At 35.9% G+C, this 20,656-nt stretch overlaps 2 protein-coding genes across 2 annotated transcripts; one reads left to right on the top strand and one right to left on the bottom strand.

Annotated features, from left to right (window-relative positions):
- The first annotated feature begins 298 nt into the window (after positions 1-298).
- Positions 299-5,208, top strand: LOC133868688 (14 kDa zinc-binding protein). The gene is made up of 6 exons (XM_062305663.1): positions 299-438; positions 532-624; positions 2,254-2,340; positions 3,151-3,298; positions 4,653-4,770; positions 4,877-5,208. The coding sequence occupies exons 1-6, from the start codon at positions 407-409 to the stop codon at positions 4,942-4,944; spliced, it is 546 nt and encodes a 181-aa protein (XP_062161647.1). The 5' UTR covers positions 299-406; the 3' UTR covers positions 4,945-5,208.
- Positions 5,209-13,068: 7,860 nt separating this feature from the next.
- On the bottom strand, positions 13,069-19,913 carry LOC133868521 (probable arabinosyltransferase ARAD1). Its single transcript, XM_062305435.1, has 3 exons — positions 18,814-19,913; positions 15,622-15,987; positions 13,069-13,619 (listed from the first exon to the last, which is right to left on the bottom strand). The coding sequence occupies exons 1-3, from the start codon at positions 19,777-19,779 to the stop codon at positions 13,431-13,433; spliced, it is 1,521 nt and encodes a 506-aa protein (XP_062161419.1). The 5' UTR covers positions 19,780-19,913; the 3' UTR covers positions 13,069-13,430.
- Positions 19,914-20,656: the final 743 nt, after the last annotated feature.

Below are 20,656 nucleotides of genomic sequence, written 5' to 3'. Positions count from 1 at the left end.
TGACCTAGCCTTATATCCATACATTGACATGATTTGAACTTGACACACAAACACGAATTAACACCATACGTAGAGGTGGCCATATAGGGGTTTTGTTTTGTTTGTTTAATAACTAATTCAATAACACGTTATGGAGTGGATTTACATGACAATCTTTCCATCAATAATGAGAAAGAAAACCTTAATAAATCCCCAAAATATTGGTCTTAATTTCATAAAATTGAGAATTTGGGTGTTAATATCAAAACAAGGTAAAAGACCAAAATTAGAGACATAATAATTTTCGTTTGAGAAAAAAGAAAAAGGGGGTCCGTTTATTTAATAAGCGGGTAACGATCCAAATGGGAAGTGAGTTCTCTCGCTCATCAGGCCATATCTTTTGTCCTTACTTCAAAATCCATCATCCATGGCTGCAATAGCTTCCTTTTCTCTACTGCGGTACTCTCTCTCTCTCTCTCTCTCTCTCAATTTTATTTCTAATGCAAAAAGCAATGTGATGTATGGGTTTGGTTTGGTTGGTTGGAAGCACAGAAGCTTTGCCGCAACCACTGCAAGAGCTTTTCTGACTGTGAAGCCTCCCTCCACCGTCTCTTCCGCTTGTCTCCTTCCTCTTCGCTCTCGCAGGTATTATCATTCATGCACTCTTCTCTTATTATAAACGTATGTGGGATTTTTGTTATTCTCATTCTCCAACTGGGTCTGCATTCTCTTGTAGTCGTTTTTTCTAAATTGTAAAAATATTCACGCAAAGGAGCTCTCTTTTATATGATTCGTACATATTCACGCCAGGTTTCGGTTTTCTTCTGGGGTCTGATTGCTTCAAGGAATTGAAGTTATGGAATAGAATGACTGTTGTATCCCAATTCTCTTGGGATTGGAATTATAACAGAATTATGATTCTAATCGTTTGGATGGGACAAAATCAGATTACGGAAGCGAAAATTTGATTCAATTCACATCTGAATTCTCTGAATGTGTATATTTTCTCCCTTTATGGCTTGATTAATAATAAAGGAATTATTTGTACATAGCGATTCCCCAGATGGAAATCTTTCTTCTTCGGAAATGTGTGCGCAATAAAAGAGCATATTTAGCTAGCAGTCCTGAAAAACCAACGATTTCTCCCCACCCAGGCATAATTGCTGTTTTGGACAATTTGCATGTTTAAGATATATCTCATACATACTTATCAAAAAAAAAAAAAAAAAAAAAAAGATATATCTCATACCCACAACCACATTGCAATTTCTCCAATATGGGCGCACTCCTCATTTTGAAGTGTCTATGTTACATTATGACAGTGCAGCATGTTGCATTTCTTGACCATGGTTTGAATCAGACAAGTTACTTTCTTGGTGTTTAAAGCATCTAACATGTTTCTATATGAATGTTCTATTACTTTTGTGAAAAGGGTTGTATATTTCACATGTAAGAAGGATCTGCTGGTTGATGCTGAGCCATTCCAATCTCAAAATTGATTGTTTACATTGATGTTGTAGTTAATGTGTTATTCTGGCTCTTTATTCCATAAAATAGACAACCGGTGTTGTGCATCATCAGAAAAGGAAACTATCTTCTCAATCTTTATTCCTGAACAAACCTTAAATGGAACTTGAAGCTATTTTTTTTTTTTTTTTTTTTTAAAAAAAAAGGCCTGATTGTGGGCAAGTTGTTGCACCTGAAGAGCAGATCATTCTAATTGTTGCAAAGACCCCTGAGTTGAGGATCTAGTCTGAGGGGGACAATCAAATGCCTTACATGATGGACAAGAGCAATGCATCTGCCATTTCTAATCTTGAGATCAAATAAAATGGTTAGCTATTTTGGTTGGACACAATTAATCGAGTTAAATTACCTGTAATACGGATAGCTTTTTTAATTTTTAGTGTTACTCTGCTGAAATTTACAGTATTCTTAGAGAAGTATATTGAAACAGATACTTCTGCATTAGCTGCTCAAAATCCAAGTCTTCTATTGGTTTTATTACAATAAATGATAGTTTATTTCACTGGTCTGAAGCGGTGGAGATGAAATCTGAATTGTCTAAGTGGGTAATCTTATCTTGAAGAGATACTTTGAATTTGTGTTTGTAAATTAAATAGCTATCAACATTTATTCTAAGGATTTCCCTAGCTCTGTATACTTTGAATTTGAGTCTAAAATTTTTATTTTTCCTGTGGTTCTAACAACTATTGCGATTGGTATAAATGTCTCTAAAATCTTGTTTACTTATTATTGGCCTATGTTTTCTAGATTGCAGTTTAATGCTAGTGCTACAAACAATGAAGAGGCTGCTGCCAGAGAATCTGCAGCCAATGCTGACAGTGGAGCTCCAACCATGTACCATCCCTTGTGACATAGTAACACTGGTTTGATCTCGCATTGAAGTCATAGCATGCCATTTCTGTCTTTTTCATGAATTTTGGTAGTCAAGATTTGAAATTTATTGGCATATAAAAATATTTATAGGTAATAATGTGTTTGTGTGTGCGTGCATGTGTATCTAGGAGATGCTCAAAAGATTGAGAGAGTTGTAGAATTTGCAGTGGGACTCTGTTACAATGTACAAATGGATGGACAATTTTTTCAGATATATTATAAATCATTTATGATGAAGAAAGTCTTTGAGGAAATAGTCCATGTACACAAGTATTTTTTAAGTTTGAAATGCCAAGAAAATAAAAAGTGTTTTTTTTTCCCTCCAAATAACATTTAAACATAGGATAAGACTTGAGCATCCAAGAATATTTCACTTTAACCGTAGAAAAACCTCAGCATCTACTATGATAACATGAAGGACTTTGGAGCACCTACCACGATAAGATCAAAGACTTGGGATCAGGACAAAGTGTCAATTTAGTGAAGAAGTTCCTGAATTTTGTCTTATATCAATTAAACCATAACTACATTGTTATTTTCATAAAAATCTGTTTACTTGTCTTAGAAGTTATTAAAACGGTTCAAAGATACTAAATTTTTTTAGATTATCTACACTTGAATGAAGTCAATAAAGTCAGGCCAAAAAGAAGAAATATGAAGTTAATTAAGGGAATGAGCAGAATCTCATTTATACTATAACATGTAACACTGTGTATTGGATCATAATTGGTGCAAAATATGCAGGAGTATGAGTTTCTTCCTTTCTTTCAGATTTGACAAGATCATAGCTAAGGAAATCCCTTCAAGCATTGTTTATGAGGATGATAAGGTCCTAGCATTTCGGGACATCAATCCAGAGGCTCCTGTGCATGTTTTAGTCGTTCCAAAGTTTAGGGATGGATTGACACAGCTTGGGAAGGTCATTGTTTTGTCTTTTTATTCTGTTTCTACATTTGTGAGCATCAGCGACCTTCAGATGGGTGCAGTAAATCTTTCTTTCCTGAGATTTCTGTCTGGTTATGTGTGATTGTACTCTCTGTGATATCAGACTTAGATCTTCTGCCATAATTCACCTTTCCAATACAGCAAAGGTTTCCTATTGGAAAATGCAGATTACTGGTTTAATTCCATGTTATGCACCACCATCTTCTTCCCGAGTGTATATGACTCTATATCTGTATCCTAGGTATAGCTAATGATTGAAGTATCAGTATGCTCCATTGCTTAATAGATAGTATGACCTATCTGTATTAAGGATTGAATATATTTGACCTTATATTAGCCAAGTGCCTAATAAGGCCTGCTCTGATGGTTAACCACTTTGACAACTGAAAGAGGGGTATTCATAGATTATTAGCTTATCTATAGGTTTCTACTTCTGGTTCTGGATATTTATATAAGACAAATTAAAACTACGATTTCAGAGCTGTTAGATCTGGTTTTATAAAGCAAAATTGTCAAATCCTTTACTTTTTCTTCTCTTTCAGTAAAGAAAGATTGTGACTATATGCTCTTACATCTTTTCATGTAAATAGTAAAATAAATGTCATTGCGTCTTTAAAACTGTAGTTCAATGTGTCAATACATGGGATTGTCATAGCACTCATTGGACAAAATTTCCATGGTATTTGCTGATTATGTTGTAAAGACATCACAAATTATGCAGTCTGGGCAAAAGCTCAGACTGCATAAACTTGTCTACAAGTCCAACATAACTTGTGTTAAAGCAAATATGCTAACAATTGCAATTCCAAAATTAATTTAAGAAATTCTAGAATAAGTGCATATGCTTTCTTTTTGTTAGTATGCGATTGAATATTTCTGTCAAAATTCCGTCTATACATATTTATGAGTCAATCCTGGAAGCAAATCTTAACCAGAGTTTTGTGAACTTTTTTTTCTTCTAGGCTATTAACATTCATTGTGTTGCCTAAATTTTGAATCCATCTATTTTTTAGGTCAGCAATTCTGAGATCTTAGTGTTGCACTTCATATTTAATTTAAATAACAAGACCCGCCATGATAATTGCATAAGACCATTACCAATTACAGGCTTGTTTTGCTTTGAAATGTTGTAATGGAGGCTGCTGCCCTATTGCCTTCTTCTTCTTTACCTCTATGGCATTTCTTGTCCGTTAAAAGGAGTTCATGGAATATCAACTAGGGTTCTAATTTAATGTCATGAGGTATAGTGAAGAAGTCACTCCTATCTTCTTCTGAGTGCTATTTTTTTATTTATAATATTACTTTGACGTTGATTTCTATATTGTCAGTCTGAAGCAAGGCATGGGGAGATTCTGGGGCAGCTTCTCTATGCTGCGAAAATAGTGGCGGAGAAAGAAGGTATCCTTGATGGGTTTCGCGTTGTCATAAACAGTGGTCCGGATGCCTGTAAGCTATAACCCCAATCTGTATAGTTTCTCTCTACATCTCCTTTTAAGTTGTGCAATGCATAATTATCTTTGTGCTCTCTCTCTCTCTCTCTCTATAACCCCAGGTCAATCTGTTTATCATCTCCACTTGCATGTCTTGGGTGGGAGACAGATGAAATGGCCGCCTGGTTGAAGATTTGAAAAGCTTCCATGTTAAAACTTCAGATTCGTTCCATGCTTCTCTGGGTGACCTCACAACCTTAGAAGATCTGGACCTAAAAACTAGAAGAGTTAATAAATAGAGGGTTTTCATTAAGGACTATGTACTGCCCGTCTATATGGCCCTAATAGAATTGAATGGGAAAAATGGTCTTGAGTAGCCTGCCACTAGTTGGGACATGAGGCTTTGTTGAGTTGGATATATTGTGCTTTAAAGCATTTTTAAGTTTATTCTTTATTTTATCTTTTCTAATTGAATAAGGAAAAATGGTTATAGAGGAGGATCATTTCTACTCCTTATTCAAAAGGAAGAAGAATTGGATAATCCTACAAACGAAAAAGGGGTGGACTCTCCAACAATAGACCCAAAACAAACTAAAACAGTGCGGAAATAATTACAAAGGGTAAAAAATTGGCCAAACAAATAACCCGATCTTCTCAAGGGGTCGCATAAGGCGGTTCCAGGAACTAAAAAGGTATAGATTAAGGCAAGCTTATTTGTACTTCCACTTTCGAACAACAACAACAACAACCACTTCCACTTTCGAACAACAACAACAACAACCACTAGAAGGAGACTAAAGTGGTAAAAAAACTGTTAAGAGTCTGAATCTAGGACTGCAGAAAAGAGAGGCACTAATACAAATTTAAATATAAGAGTTTCCCCTAAAAAGAGACAATAACCCAAGTAACATAAAAATAAATAAATAAATAAAAAGCAGCAAAAAACCCAAAACAAAGCAAGAACCGGGATTGGTGGAGCGAAGAAAAGCACCGGCGCAAGAGGTCCACATGCCAGCATGAGAGATCCACGTGCCGGAGTGGAGCGTGAGAGACGCTCGCGTGGGTGGCAAAACAAGACGCGATTGGTGACGTTGGGAAGCTAGAGCGCGATGAGAGCAGTGGAGTGGCGCGTGGGATGCCAAGGCTATCGGAGGAATGTAGATCTAGCTTTGAAAAAACCAAATTTAAGAGCTTCGAAACCGGCCACCAATGCGAGGGAGAAACCAGCGAACGTGGAGGAGGAAGAGAGTAGTACAGTGGAAAAGCCAAGACCTCGAGGTTGCGTAGTCGAGCAGAATAAGTCTACGAAACAACGGATAAAACCTCATAAGAGGTGAGAATTGAAGAGTTAGGGAAACCTCTAGGTAGAAAGCAACATAAGCAAAAATATTCATAAAGGAATGAAGACAGGAAGAAGAGAGGAGGGAAGAGATGAGGTCCTTCCCTCCTCCATGAGCCGCCTGAAACAAAGACGAAAGAAAATTAGTAAGGAGAGAGAACAGAGTATTTTGAAAGACAAGCAAATTTGACTCACTTAAGTTTATTCCCTCGTGTAATTTACAATCTAGGGATGCTTCAGGGAGTAAGCACAAGCAGGAATCTGCTTCCAATGGCTCATAGGATGCTCTGAATCCGTTTGCTTGGTTTGAGGCATTGTGGTTGACAGTATAACCTCTCATTTTTAGTAAGTTAATGAAAAAGAAAACCTTGTGATCATGAAGTTCTTGGTCCTTTTTGTGCATGTGAGCTTACAATAAGCGGGTAAATGCTGCCATTTTACCTGTTGCACAATAATTATGTGTTTTTTTTTTTGTGCCAACATAAATATAAAAAATGAGGAACAGCAACCATGGCCCTGTTGGTTGCTTAGTTTGTATAGTGATCGTTAGTTTTCTCTTTGCCACTTAAATTTGTGTCCATTAACAATGATATTATATATCCAGCAGCCTCGCCTACCTTGACGTGGATGCCAATGAAATCACGATACATGCTCCTCGTCTGTGATTAGGGTTACCGAGTCAAAAACTCAATCTTTGTGCTGAAGAGTTGACAGATTCCATCGGTTTTGAGGATGATGAAACCTCCTAGAATGTAGATGCTGTAAAATCCATCCATTGCTTGTTATTCTGATGAGAAAACTTTCTGGTTCTTCTTTCTTGTCAGTAATCCTACTTATGTGTCTACCAAGGTTTCAACACACACACACACACACACACACACACACACATATATATATATATATATATATATATATAATAGTAATTGTATGAAAAATTCTTGAGTAAACACGCAATTTGAAAATATTCAATTTTTTTTTTTAAAAAAAAAAAAAAAAATTAACTGCTTGAGTTTTTGCTTATTGAAATAGATTCCTCTGTGAGTTTTCTGTCCAAGTTTTCTATAGACCGTTAGTGTAACATCCCGAGAAATTAATTAACTGGTAATTAACTTCATGGTTCGTTTCACAGACTCAAGGATCTCTGCTCCATGAAAAAGATAATACTACGCAGCGGAAACTTAAAATATTTAATTAACATTAATTACAACTAGAGCATCTACCAAAAGTTGTTACATGAACTAAAATACACTATACGTATTATCAATAAAAAAGATCAAAACGAAACTTTAATACACAATCAAGCCTAAAATGCTAAACCTATAACATAACCCAAAAGTACTAATTATCATGAGTGGCCTTCAAAATCCTGCAATCAGTTCTCAAGTATAATAAAATTGGTATCACTACGCCAAATGGCCGCATTAGCCTCGAGATCCAACTCGAATCCAACATCTAAAGGTAGTCCAACTATAAAACAACACATGTTTCATATGTGAAAAAGACCTAAGTATAAGCCCACGACTTAGTGAGTAATAATACACATTGTGACAGGTTATTATGTAACAAACTCAGTTAATTATAAATCACATACAAAAATGAAATGTTACAGTTTATCATTTGACAATGTCATCATGGATGCAATTTAGATACAATATATGTTGTAATAAGATAATCATGTCATAGCTCAGCATCATATGGTCTACCTAGCATATTAACCATTTTCCGGCAAGGTTGGCGCTATCCTGATGGACCTGTAATACAACACCAGTGCCTCAGATATGTACACTACTATCATATACTAGCAGTCCAACAAAGTTGGCCTATGCTATATATCAGCAAAGTCATAGCTGTGACCCACATTCAAGCATGATGCACTAGTCATAAAAACAATCATTGGATCCAAGGCTAAATATAAAAATACATATTTGACCATAGGGTTAACCTGTATAGTATGCCCATAACCGTTATTCTGCATATACTGGTGTACCATGCCATATGATGCAATTTAATATTCACCATCTTTACATGCATACTTTTTTATAAACTCAGCATTCCCATTATCTTATTATTTATCACTCATTTTCACAAATAGAGTTCACAATAATCAAAAGTGTATTTGACGTAAGTTGTAAACATGCATGTTTGGTATACAAAATAATCATGCTATGTGGGAAAAATAATAATAAGTATTCGTGTGAGTTTTTTACTCACTTGTATCGTAGGGCTCCTCCGTAAAGTTCTTTTAGGGCTCCACAACCTCAAAATCTGAGAAAAACATGTCATTAGTCATAATCCCGAGTTAAAACTAATTCCACGCTCTAATAAGGTAGATATTTTGCCTGACCCAAGAACATTTGGAACTCAAGGATTGAATGTTCGAGATATGATCGATGCTCCAACGTTCGAAACATGAGGAACGATGAAGTATGAGGATCGAACGTTCGGCCAGGGAGATCGAACTTTTGTTCCTGGTAGAAACTTTAGTTTTGAACCCAAACTTAACCAAACTACTCTAAGCAAATCCTACGGTCTTAACAATACTATTAATACGGTCCTAAGCCATAATAACTCGTCATGCAAGAATTACCACATTTAAAACATCAAAACGCTAAACCTAAAACTAAACTAGCATGAAGGTCATTATAATGGCAAGAGGATTAAACCTACGGTTAAAAGCCACAAAAACAAATTGACAGCATAAGGACTATAAAATAAACAAGTTTAAGCTAAAATGATTATCTCCTTAGAGCAAGAATGCCTTCCTCTCAAGCACTCCCATACACTCTCACTAGAGTAACATAGGCTCAAAGGGGCGGAAATACATAAAATAAATGAAGGGGGTAGGGTATATATAGGGATGAAATCATAGAGAATAAGAATGAATTGATTCCATTTGTCAAACGTTCGGTCTACAAGGTCAAACGTTTGTGTACTATTTATGGTTACACGAACGTTTGTTGTACGATTCAATCGTTCGACATACACACCAAAGGCGTGAGATGTACCTTCTGACACCCAATACACTATGTCATTGAACGTTCAAGATAGGAAAAACGATCGTTTGTGATCGATCGTTCAGTGTGCATGGCAAACTTTTGGATTTCCAACATTGAACGTTCGAAATTAAGGTTTGACTTGAACGTTCGGCTATCCCACTTCAAATGTTCGACCATGAACAAAAGTAAACATGAATCCTAACGTAACATAGAAGAATAAGAATGGGGTAATTACATTTTCCCCCCATCAACTACCAGCCATTGTCAACATGCCCCTATTAACTGACACCTCGACCAAAAGAGAGCATCCAACTACCAACTTTACACACTTTGCCCCCTTCCGTCAAGGAATTCCGTTAACTTGGACGGAATATTCCATTTTTTGGCGTTAATTTTGGTTTAAAGACCAAAATGCCCTCTAACAGTAATTAATAAAAAAAATATTAAAATTAATATGTTTAAAAAAGTTGAGGGCATTTATGTCTTTTTACGAATTAAACTGACGGAAGGGGGCAAAGTGTGTAAAGTTGGTAGTTGAATGATCTCTTTTGGTCGAGGTGTCAGTTCATGGGGGCATGTTGACAATGGCTGGTAGTTGATGGGGAAAAAGGATAATTACCCCAATAAGAAATATAAACAATAATGTAAAAACAATTACCCATGATGATCCAAAATCATCACAAGGACAATTTAATAGTGACGACAGTTTATATCTCTTTAGTTAATTCTTTTTATAAGCTTATAGGATCCATAATCAACTTAATAAAATCAAGGAATAACTTCACAAAAGGGTATCGAACTATATGCCGTTTTGAGAAAAAGATATTGAACTATCAAACATCTCAAACTAATATATTAAGTTTCCAACGTCTCATGTAAAGGTACTCCGTTATCGAACTATACGCCGTTTTGCGAAAAAGGTACTGAACTATCAAACATCTCAAACTAGTGTATCTAAGTTACCAAACGTCTCACGTAAGGGTACTTCGTTAGGATTTGCTGTTAATCCTGCAAAAATTCCTAAAATACTTTTTTTTTAGCCAAAAAAAAAAAAAAGCAAAGATATGCTAGGATTTAGATTTTTGTCAGAATTTAACAGAATTTGCAAAAATACCCATACTTGAATATTTGAAAATTTTTATAAAAATTTTTCAAAAACTAAACACATGGTTATTTTAGAAATTTTTGCAAGATTTAACAGCAAATTCTAACGGAGTACCCTTAAATGAGACATTTGGAAACTTAGATACACTAGTTTGAGACGTTTGATAGTTCAGTACCCTTTTCTCAAAACGGCGTATAATTCAATACCCTTTTATGAAGTTATCCATAAAATCAAAGAACAAATCTAAATATCAAAGAAAGAACATAAGTGTACTATAGGTTATTCTCTCGAAAGCTTTTCTTTTTGAAATCATATCGTTAGAGTTTTGAACTCTAAATAGTAAAGTAACACAAAATGCTTCTTTGAGAACACCTATGGAGCACTTTTACGTACAAAATACGTATCAAATTATTTTTAGAAGAAAACCTCGACTTTCACTCCAAAGTGGCCGAATATGTGCTTGGATAAGAGGAGCAGTTTTTTTATCACTAAACTACTAGGTTAGGCCGTGTAAAGGCAATAGAGAAACACATCCTATCCTTCTTATGATTGTTGGACAGTAGCTAGGAAGCAAGGCAGAATGTTTTTACTAAAAAAGGAATAAGCTGGACAAGAAGGGTGGAAGAGAAAAGCAAGGAGAACTTGCATGGATATTGACTAGCCTTTGTAAAAATGAAAGTCCTAAGCTTGGTATGATATTTATAGAATTAAAATCAAGCTGAATGGAGAGCAAAACACATGGCCAGCTGCTAGAAAAAGTAAGAAAAGGAAGCTTCCTCCTTTGAAAGTTTAGGCAAGGCTACCAAAAAGTCTCTATAACTAGGAGTCCAAACCAGCATAGTTGCCCGCCATGCATGGGTCATTTAATTAATTTTGTAGATTATTCGACAATTAGATCATTTAAGATCTCGATTTTTGGTAAAAAAGTCAACTTTCACCGAATTGAACGGACTTAAGTGACAACTATTTATTTACTAAATTGAGTTTATATATTCCTAAAAACATATTTGTCATGTCCAAATTTAGAAATAAATCGTTAATCAAAAAGTGTCATTTGGCGACCAAATAATCAAACTTAAGTCTAAAAAGTCAACTAGTGAACTTTTCACGAAATTTCATTATATAATAAATATTTTAATTGTGAGTATAACAGGCTTTGATTTGACTTAATCTAAGTTCGTTTGACCTATTTTGGTCGAATCAAAATTTTAAGCTCAAAAATCAACTTAGGTCGACAAAGGCAAAGACATCTCTAAAAACAACTTTAAAAGCTTATTAACATTGTTTTCTTAAAAATATTAATAAGTTCTATAGTGAATATAAGAACTTTCAATTTCCCCGGCTTTACATGCATAATAGATGAAAAAAAAATAAAATTGTGATTTGAGTGGTAATGTGGAAGCTGGGTAAGGAAGAATCGTTCCTATACCAATTGTAAGGGATTTACTTTATCAGTGTTGTTTTTAGGGTAATATCCATTGGTTTTTTATTTTTTATTTTTTTTAATAGAAATTGATCCAATGACTTAGGCACCCAATAATATATATATATATTAAAGAGATCTTTGTTTTTTATTATATTTTGTAATGAATAAAATTATTAATTATAAAAAGATTAACGGCAAAAAATAATTTCAAATGCCAAAAGATCAATAATTTTTGTTAAAAATGTTTTACGGTGAACTATTTTACGTCCGACATCAAAACAAAGTCTTGATGTAATTGGAATGAACATTTGACTACGTGGGCCAACGCCACTCCCACACTCTCTATTACACTTTTCCTGTTTTGACACGAAAATCATTATTAAATTTTGAATTCAATGATAATTTTTAGGGTTAAATACCCCAGAGGTATCTGAGTTTTACGTAATTTTAAATTTAGTACCTCAGTTTCATTTCGTATCACAAGTAGTACCTGAATTTGGAAGAAAAAAACCCTAGGTAGTACCTGTCAGATTTCTCGTCCAAATTTCAACTTCTCGCCACGTGTCAACCGCTGAGGTTGACACGTGGCACTACATAAAAAAAAATTAAAAATTAAAAATTACAAAATTAAAAAAATGATTAAAATTAAAAAAAAATGAAAAAAAAAGAGGGGTGGCAGAGCCACCCCCCTTGGCCACCATGGGGGTGGCCGGCCACCCCCTTGGCCGGTCTGGAAATAAAATAATTTGAAGGGTTTTGGCCCTAGGGGGTGGCCGGACTGGGGGTGGCCAAACCACCCCCGTGGCCCTAGGGGGTGGTTCGGCCACCCCCTAGGGCCAAAACCCTTCAAATTTTTTTTTTTTTTTTTTTTTTTTTTTTTTTTTTCAACTGTGGGGTGGCCGAATAGGGGGTGGTTCGGCCACCCCAGACCGGCCAGACCGGCCAAGGGGGTGGCTGGGCCACCTCCTTGGCCAAAATGGGGGTGGCCGGCCACCCCCATGGTGGCCAAGGGGGGTGGCTCAGCCACCCCTCTTTTTTTTTTTTTTTTTTTTTTTCTTTTTTTTTTTTTTTAATTTTAATCATTTTTTTAATTTTGTAATTTTTAATTTTTTTATGTGGTGCCACGTGTCAACCTCAGCGGTTGACACGTGGCGAGAAGTTGAAATTTAGACGAGAAATCTGACAGGTACTACCTAGGGTTTTTTTCTTCCAAATTCAGGTACTACCTGTGATACGAAATGAAACTGAGGTACTAAATTTAAAAACACGTAAAATTCAGGTACCTCTAGAGTATTTAACCCTAATTTTTATTGTCGTGTGAAGGAGAAGGAGTGGGAGTAAGTGTAATAGCATTTCTCAAATGAGATGGATGAGATATTCATCAAGCCAATATGGCTACAAGCAATACATAAAGATACAAAATGAATGAAACAAACTCAGCTTACTCATTGACGCAATAAAAAACAGTAGAGGTGGTATAAAAGAATAAATGATTATAGAGATCTTTTTTATTCTCTACAATGTACAAATGAATTATAAATCTGAGTATTAGTATAATTTACTAGATGCCGAGTCTCTTATTCAATAACAAAGAACAAGAATCTACAACATCTGCGACAATTGACAAAGCTCTAGTACCCCCAAAGGAAAAGTGGGGGAAGGAAAGATGGGTATTATCACAACTATTCGGATTCGAGCCAAACTTTGCTTCAAGCATTCCTCAGTCTTTCATGGAAACAGCAGAGAATCCTCCAGGCTGGCATCACCTGTTTTCTAGGTATATGTTCCAAAATCATCGACTAAAGTAGCTTCATAAGGTGGTGTCTGTCCCACTCTGGTTCGAACAAACGCAAGAGCAGTCTGGCTCAGTTTGTTCCCTCCTGACAAGCCGCTTTTCCCGATTAATCATCAATTTGATTAAGGGTAGCTTCTGCGAGACTTGGCGCCAGATTTCGTTCACCGTTCCATTTGGCTGTCCATATTCAAAGTAATGTTTCACCTGAATCACATATTTTAGATTAACAATATTAGACTTGGTAATCTTACATTACCTGTGAATTTTGATCACTCAACAGATAAAGTGAACCTAAAAATAGAATATCCCTTTCCACCAAACATCGCGACGACTTAAAGTTCATCATAATACCCATCTCTTTTACACAAACAACAGTAACCAAAAGCTTGTTTCCTTCTAATAAGATTATCAATATTCAGATATTCTGCAGCATAGTAGTCAAGCAAAGAGAGTAACCAATGCTCTTCATCCCTTTCCAATTAACTGCTGACAAAGGGAAACCTAAAACCACATAAAAAGGGGACACATCAAACCAAATCTTAGTTGACAAATTATCCCCCCATACCATCCGATCTATCCAAATAGTTAGCCACCATCGCTATGTACAAAGTTCAAAAATTCTTCTCTTCAACATCTATACAGTCCCTTCACATCATCAAAAAATTCTCCTGCTCCTATCCTTCCTAATAAACCACAAGGATCACAATAGAATGCTCAAGGCGAATATCACTGCTATGCATAGAGAACATAGTTAAAAGTATGAGTACACCGGGGTTTGGTTAGTCAACCCAAGAAAAGCACTGTTAAAAATGAGTAGGAATGGCTTTTTTTTTTCCCAAAAAAAGAAAAAAAGAAGCTAAATCGCACCTCAAGAAGAAGTTCCTTTCCTAATACGTGCTACAAGAATCCTTGTGTAAGCAATGTGGCTAGGACTGATTCAAAACTGTATCAAAAAGTAAAATATAACTAAGCTCCATATTAGTACATGTTTCATGATTACATATGTTCCATTATTTTAAGTGTCATTATTTTTCCATAATCACAAAATAATAATAATAATAATAATTATTATTATTATTATTATAGGTTAGCAAAGAAGTTTATAAAAAGCGTAAATGCGCCCTTAAGCATACAGGAAGTATACAAAAAGGACACCAAAACAGGAAAAAATAAGGAAGAGAGGAAAAACACCCACAAAACCTAAATAGTGGAGGAAACCCAAACACCCCAACATAAGTAGCCCACAAAACCCCGAGACTATTACATCACAGCAGAGGCCCTCTTGCCTTATCCTTGGCATCATAATTAATCGCGCACTCTAAATTCTTCACCTCACAACTTTCTTTAAACTTAGAAGTGAAGATTGAAGCCTTTTGATGCTGCTCCACACAAAATTCTTAAAATAAATCCAGAACATCTTCACAATCTCATGCAATAAACACATTCTAATACTTAGTAGAATAATAGCTTTACCTAGCTTTCAATTTTTCGCTCCTTTTCTTTTTCTTTAATATATTAATTTTTGCTACTTATCTTTGTCTATTACAAAACATTAATTCCTTACTAGATTAGACTGGGCTTTATAAATGATTTTAGAGAATTCTAATTGAAGTGATAGCACAGATGTGACTAACATTTGTCCTGGGTCGTTACACGGACAATGGTCTTACATAAGATCTCTTATTTTCTATTTATCAGTCATTTTCAATTGAATAACTAAATAAACATTAGTTTAGTAATACTTATAAAAAAAAACACAGTTTAGTAACCGAATGTGCAATCATTAACAACACATTTAAAAACCCTAAATTCCTTGTTTTGTCATTAAAAGGTTTTAAAAGAGTCTAGAGTTCTTTCAAATAAAAAGCTAAAAAAACAAAATAACTAAAAAAGGATTCAATTCAAGGGGGTTGAGTGTATTCTTCTTCATGTATTCTATCATGCAATACACTCATTTCAAATACACCTATAATACACGTATTGTAATGGACAAAAAGTGAATTATATTGTAAGATACTAACTTATGCTAGCACTAACATGAATACACGAGTAACACAAAAAAGATGCTTACAACAATGATTAAATACATAAAGCTCAGGTTAAAACCAATGCATAGAGGAAGACCATATGCAATAAATAAAAAAGGGAAAATGGAAAATAAGCAAAAAACGCAATATTGTACACAAAAAATATGCAAATTACTAACCTCTTTCAGCTCTCTCTGATATTCCAGAATACTCTCACTGGTTACTGATCTCAGTGTTGAAATTAAGAATCCAGGTTTAAGAGCAGAGGCGGTATCTACAAATATTGCAATCTTTCTATAGTCTATAACATCTTCAAAAGGCAATTCAATTTTGTCACTGACTATCACTGGAACACACAAGCTAACTATAGAATCAAAGAGTCGGCAGGCTGATGGAGTATCACCAGCAGGGTTTAAACAGAATTTAGATGTATGCATCCCCCGTGTGGCAGCACGTCGATTCTCTCTGGATTGTGTTCCATGTCTTACTATGACATCCTCTTCATTTTCAAGTAGTTGGAAAAGCAAATCACGAATTTTTCCTCCCTGCAAACGCAAAAGAGGCCCCCAATAGAAAATATTGGATCAGAAAGATAAAGTGTGTTAAACAATGATTCTCACTCATTAAAAACTCTTAAAAACCTAGCATATGCATATAATGGTATCAGAGTATAACATGTCCCAGAAATATAGATAACTACAAATCAAGCCAATTATCCAGATTACAGTGAGAAAGAAAGAGGTGACAGTTGAGAGGTGAAAACAGTCAATACAGGGTTTTCTAAACGACAGAGGTTCTTTCTTTCTTTTTCTTTTTTTTTTTCTTTTTTTTTTTGAGTGAACGACACTTAGGGTTAGGTTAGGGTTCACCTCTAAAGATGTATATATATTGAAGTGGGGGTCGGGGTTAGGTTTGGTTGGTTTTCCAACCCTATAAAACTGGGTTCCGATGCAACCCTATTTTTTACCTGACCCTAACAAAAACAGACCGAGTTTGGTCAGTTTCAGTCTGGTGCAGTTGGGCAGGTCAGGTCTTTTGCTTTTACAAACAGCCCTAGTTGTAGGTTACTGAATAACATCCATACTCAATTTGCATTTTTTCCTTCAGTTATACCTTCTTAAGAATCTTGAGCCCCATCGGTCATGAAAATCGCACTTACCTTGCTGAAAAATAACAGAGACCATACATGAAATTAAGTAACTCTCATTTTTAACATTTGATTCAAGTAGATTCAACTCCACCACCTACACTTTTTTGATAAGTAATATAAACCAATCTCATTGAAAGTGTAAGGCGCCCATTAGTACGCTGAGAGTATACAAAAGAAACACCTAAGTAGAAAGAGAAAAACAATCAAGATGACATGATAGGAAAGAAGTGCAAATTTCTCTTCATATGATCAAGATTTGATTTACATGTATTTCTCTGTGTTTGGGATTTTACAATAGACGTTTAATTCTGTAGTAAATGAGCTATGTAGAATGCCATTTCTAAACCTCTGTTTAATTCTATAATATCAATCTGAATCATGAATATTTATGCAACCACAGAACATCTACAAAAGACTACTCCTAACCACTTCCAGTGAAATAAAACGCAGGCTGAAGTTTGTCTCCAACTTCTCTTCAGTTCCTTCCACTTCCACCCTGCTTAAAACATGGGAAGCACCTCCATTTATTTATTCAAATTCTCTGCTATTTACTTCCCATTACTTCTTTTAATCCAAAGACTATAAGAGAATTTCTTGAGAAAAAGATTTGATTACAAGACGAGCACACAACCAGTAGTAATACCTTGCAAAATACAATTGTAAAAGCGCTTTTAACCCTTAAAAGTGGGCTTTCTCACTTTTTCAAGATAATCATGTTTCTACTTATTAGCCATTTTCAAAAAGTAAGGTTCCCTAATAAATTTAGGACCTTTGAGTTTTAAAACCAGACGGTTAACAATCAACAGTATTGAACTCCTGGAAAGATAAAATAACATTAGTTAAAAAAGAAAATTGTTAAGCCATCGTTTTCATGGGTGCAATCTTAAATCTTTCTTTGCACCTAGAAGACTCAATCCATCTCTTAAGGAAAGAAGGGGTAAAAATGGAAGAGGCAAGTTCTTTGCTTTTTACATAACAAAGTGAAGCGGTTACATTACGCAAGGAAGGATGGGAGCATGTGACACCCCGGACCCATATTGGGAAGATGAGTAGCACACATAAAGAGTAAGTAGTTTATAAGAGATGCTCATGGGTACTAAGTCTCACATTGTTTACTTACTAGGTGATTTTGGACTTTATACAAGTGATTCTGGGGAAATTCCAAATTGAATAATTCTTTCGGAGTGATAACGCATATGTGACTAGCGATTTTTCATGGGTCGTTATAAATGATAATCAGAGCCACCTAGTGATACTAGGTGGTACTGTCAGCACCTCATGACGTGGCCCTGATGAGAGAGTCAGAGGTTGAAAGGGGGAGATTGTGACACTCCGGTCCCATATTGAAACGATAAGTAGCCCACATAGAGAATGAGTGATTTATAAGACATGCTCATGGGTGGTAAGTTCCACATTGCTTACTTCCTAGGTGAAACAGAGCTTTATAAATGATTTTAGGGAAGTTTCAAATTAACTAGTCATTTTGAGATGACAGAGCAAATGTGGCTAGTGCTTTGCCTTGGATTGTTACAAAACCCAACTTATAGCCTTATACTACCTCTTAATCTATTGGTGATTCCAGTGGAAGTACACATCTAACCCATGTCAGTGTTGTGCCACGGGTTATAAACTCTCCTTGAGGAAGAATTCTAGCCTCATTTCTCTTATCATGTATAGATATGAATAAAACAAACAAGACATCCTTTGAGATCTAGGTATTCTCCCATATATGAATACACAATCTTTTAGATTTGGAGTTAACCATGCAGGAGATACATGAGAGGGCTGCGTCAGATTGGAAGTCCCATATCAACTAACTATCTGAACATAAAAATAATTAAAAAATTTTATAGTATTTCCTCCTGTTTCTGCTTTTTTAGAAAACAAAAAATGTATAAAGTGTGCACTTTCACAAAGTTTAAAACTAATATATATACTAATATACCTACATTTACCCTTTGAAAAACCAACAAAGAGCAAAACAGATTACACATATTCAAATGTCTTACACTCCCATTGCGGCATCACTCACCAACTTATTACTTATTATGACACATCATCTCGGGCATAAGATAATCAAGTGAAAGTAAAGTGCAAAAGAACATTCCAAACATACCCACAGCGAAAATATTCGCAAGCAACATTTCAAGTATACTACAAAATCAACAGCAACAATCTTAACAAACACTCTTAAACAGTAAGCTAATCAATTTTGCATTACCTCTTTGCGATATCGAGCACCCATGAAGAACAACGTCGTCTTCCGTTTGTCGACGCCCAGATCGCCGTTATAAGTACTGATCCGGTGCGAGTACGGCAAGATCAGGTCCTTGACCAGCGACGCCTGGTCCATCTTCAACCGCCCGAAATCCGAAACCAACAAAATGCTGTTCTTAATCCTATCGATCGCTCTGTACAAAGCGTTTGGGTCCTGGGCTATGATCACGTGGTCCCGCCCATTGTTCTTCTTCCAATACTCCTGTTCCTCCAGCCAATCCACCAAGGCATCCTGATTCTCCTCGTCGCTGTACAGAGCCCGGGCCCGGTCCTGAGATGGCCGGGCCGGGTTTACGATCAGGCTCAAGGACGAGAAGTACGGCACATAGAACAGGTCCGCTTCGTCAGGGTCCAGAACTCTGACGACGGGCGATCCGACACGCTCCGATTCGGGTCGGATCAGATCCGAGAACAAGTACCACTCCGCCATGTGCTGGTGGCCAGGGTACTTGAGCAGCGTCACGTCGTCAACGGGTCGACCACCACGGGCCATGGAATGATGCTCGATGACGCCGTGCGTGAACCTCCTGGGCAGATCGTAGAGGTAGACTTTCAAACGCGGAGCTGATTTTCCTGGGAAGTTTTGCATATTTTCCCGAGAAAATTCGCCTCGTCGAGACAATTCATCGATGGAAGCGGAATTCGCGTAGTTGAAGGGGAGAGTGGTCTTGGAGGAAAAGGAGGAGAAAGAGTTGGCGGGGCTGAGGAAGGTGTTGAGCAAGGCGTAGACGATGAGGATGATGAGGATGGTGGCTAGGGTTTGCTTCAACAGCGACGATTTCCGCGCCATTCCGGAAATGAGGGTTAGGGTTTGGGTTTGCGTTTGCGTTTGGTTTTGGAAGGCATTGGAAGAGGAGAGAGGAGGTGGTGAAGTGGGTTTGGATCGCTTGGCATGGGGTCGTCCGCTCATGGTTTGGGGTACACGATACTAGCGTGCGCCTGAGGTGGAGGGTACTAACATGCGCTTGGGGCGGAGGGTACGAATTTATTGCCTTATTTGGAAGTGGCTTTGAGCAAAAAGATGGAAGTGGAGGATTGATTTTAGGAAACTTGTATAATGAATATAAAAGAAATTTTGATTTAGATGTACAAAATAATTGATCATAAAAGAATAAAAACGTGGGGGAGATTGTCAGATTCTAATGAATTCCCTTAATTGTTGATTGATGTTTGTGGGGATATGGGAATTTTGTGCAATAGAATGAGATAACAACCGTATTAATAGCGATTCAGTACAGAGAAATAAAAGTTTGATGGTAATTTAGTTAATTTTATAGAAAAGGAAGCTAACAGTATTAATAGCAATTCAGTGCAGAGAACAGCTTTAATTAATTGATTACTGATATTAATCAAATGTAGTTGCACACCATATTTGCGTGAGGGGTGGGTTTTTTTTTTTTTTTTTTTTAATTATTTGAAAATCTTTCACCTCTCCTTTCTATTTAGGAATTTTTTTTTAATGATTAAAAAGTATGATTGATGTGATATAAAGTTGAAATAATTTATATAAAAAAAAAAATTGTATTGTAGTGAGATTTTTTATTTAAAAAGTAATAAAAAATTATTGATGTGATATAAAAAGTGAAAAAGTTAAGAATATTTTGAAGTTGATGTTTTTTTGGGAGAAATAAAAATAAGGAAAGGGGAGAGGAAAGTAAATTTCAAACGAGGCTAAGTGTTTTTGCGATCATAACCTTAAAGTTCAAAAACTTTCAAAGTATATCCCCATATTTTAGTTCTTTTTAATTTTCATCTTCTTCTTTTTTTGCTTTTTTAAATACCCAAAG

The sequence above is a fragment of the Alnus glutinosa genome, chromosome 5, assembly GCF_958979055.1.
Source record: "Alnus glutinosa chromosome 5, dhAlnGlut1.1, whole genome shotgun sequence".
Classification (NCBI taxonomy): domain Eukaryota; kingdom Viridiplantae; phylum Streptophyta; class Magnoliopsida; order Fagales; family Betulaceae; genus Alnus; species Alnus glutinosa.
The sequence above is the reverse complement of the archived record's forward strand: the minus strand, read 5'-3'. Positions and strand labels throughout refer to the sequence as shown.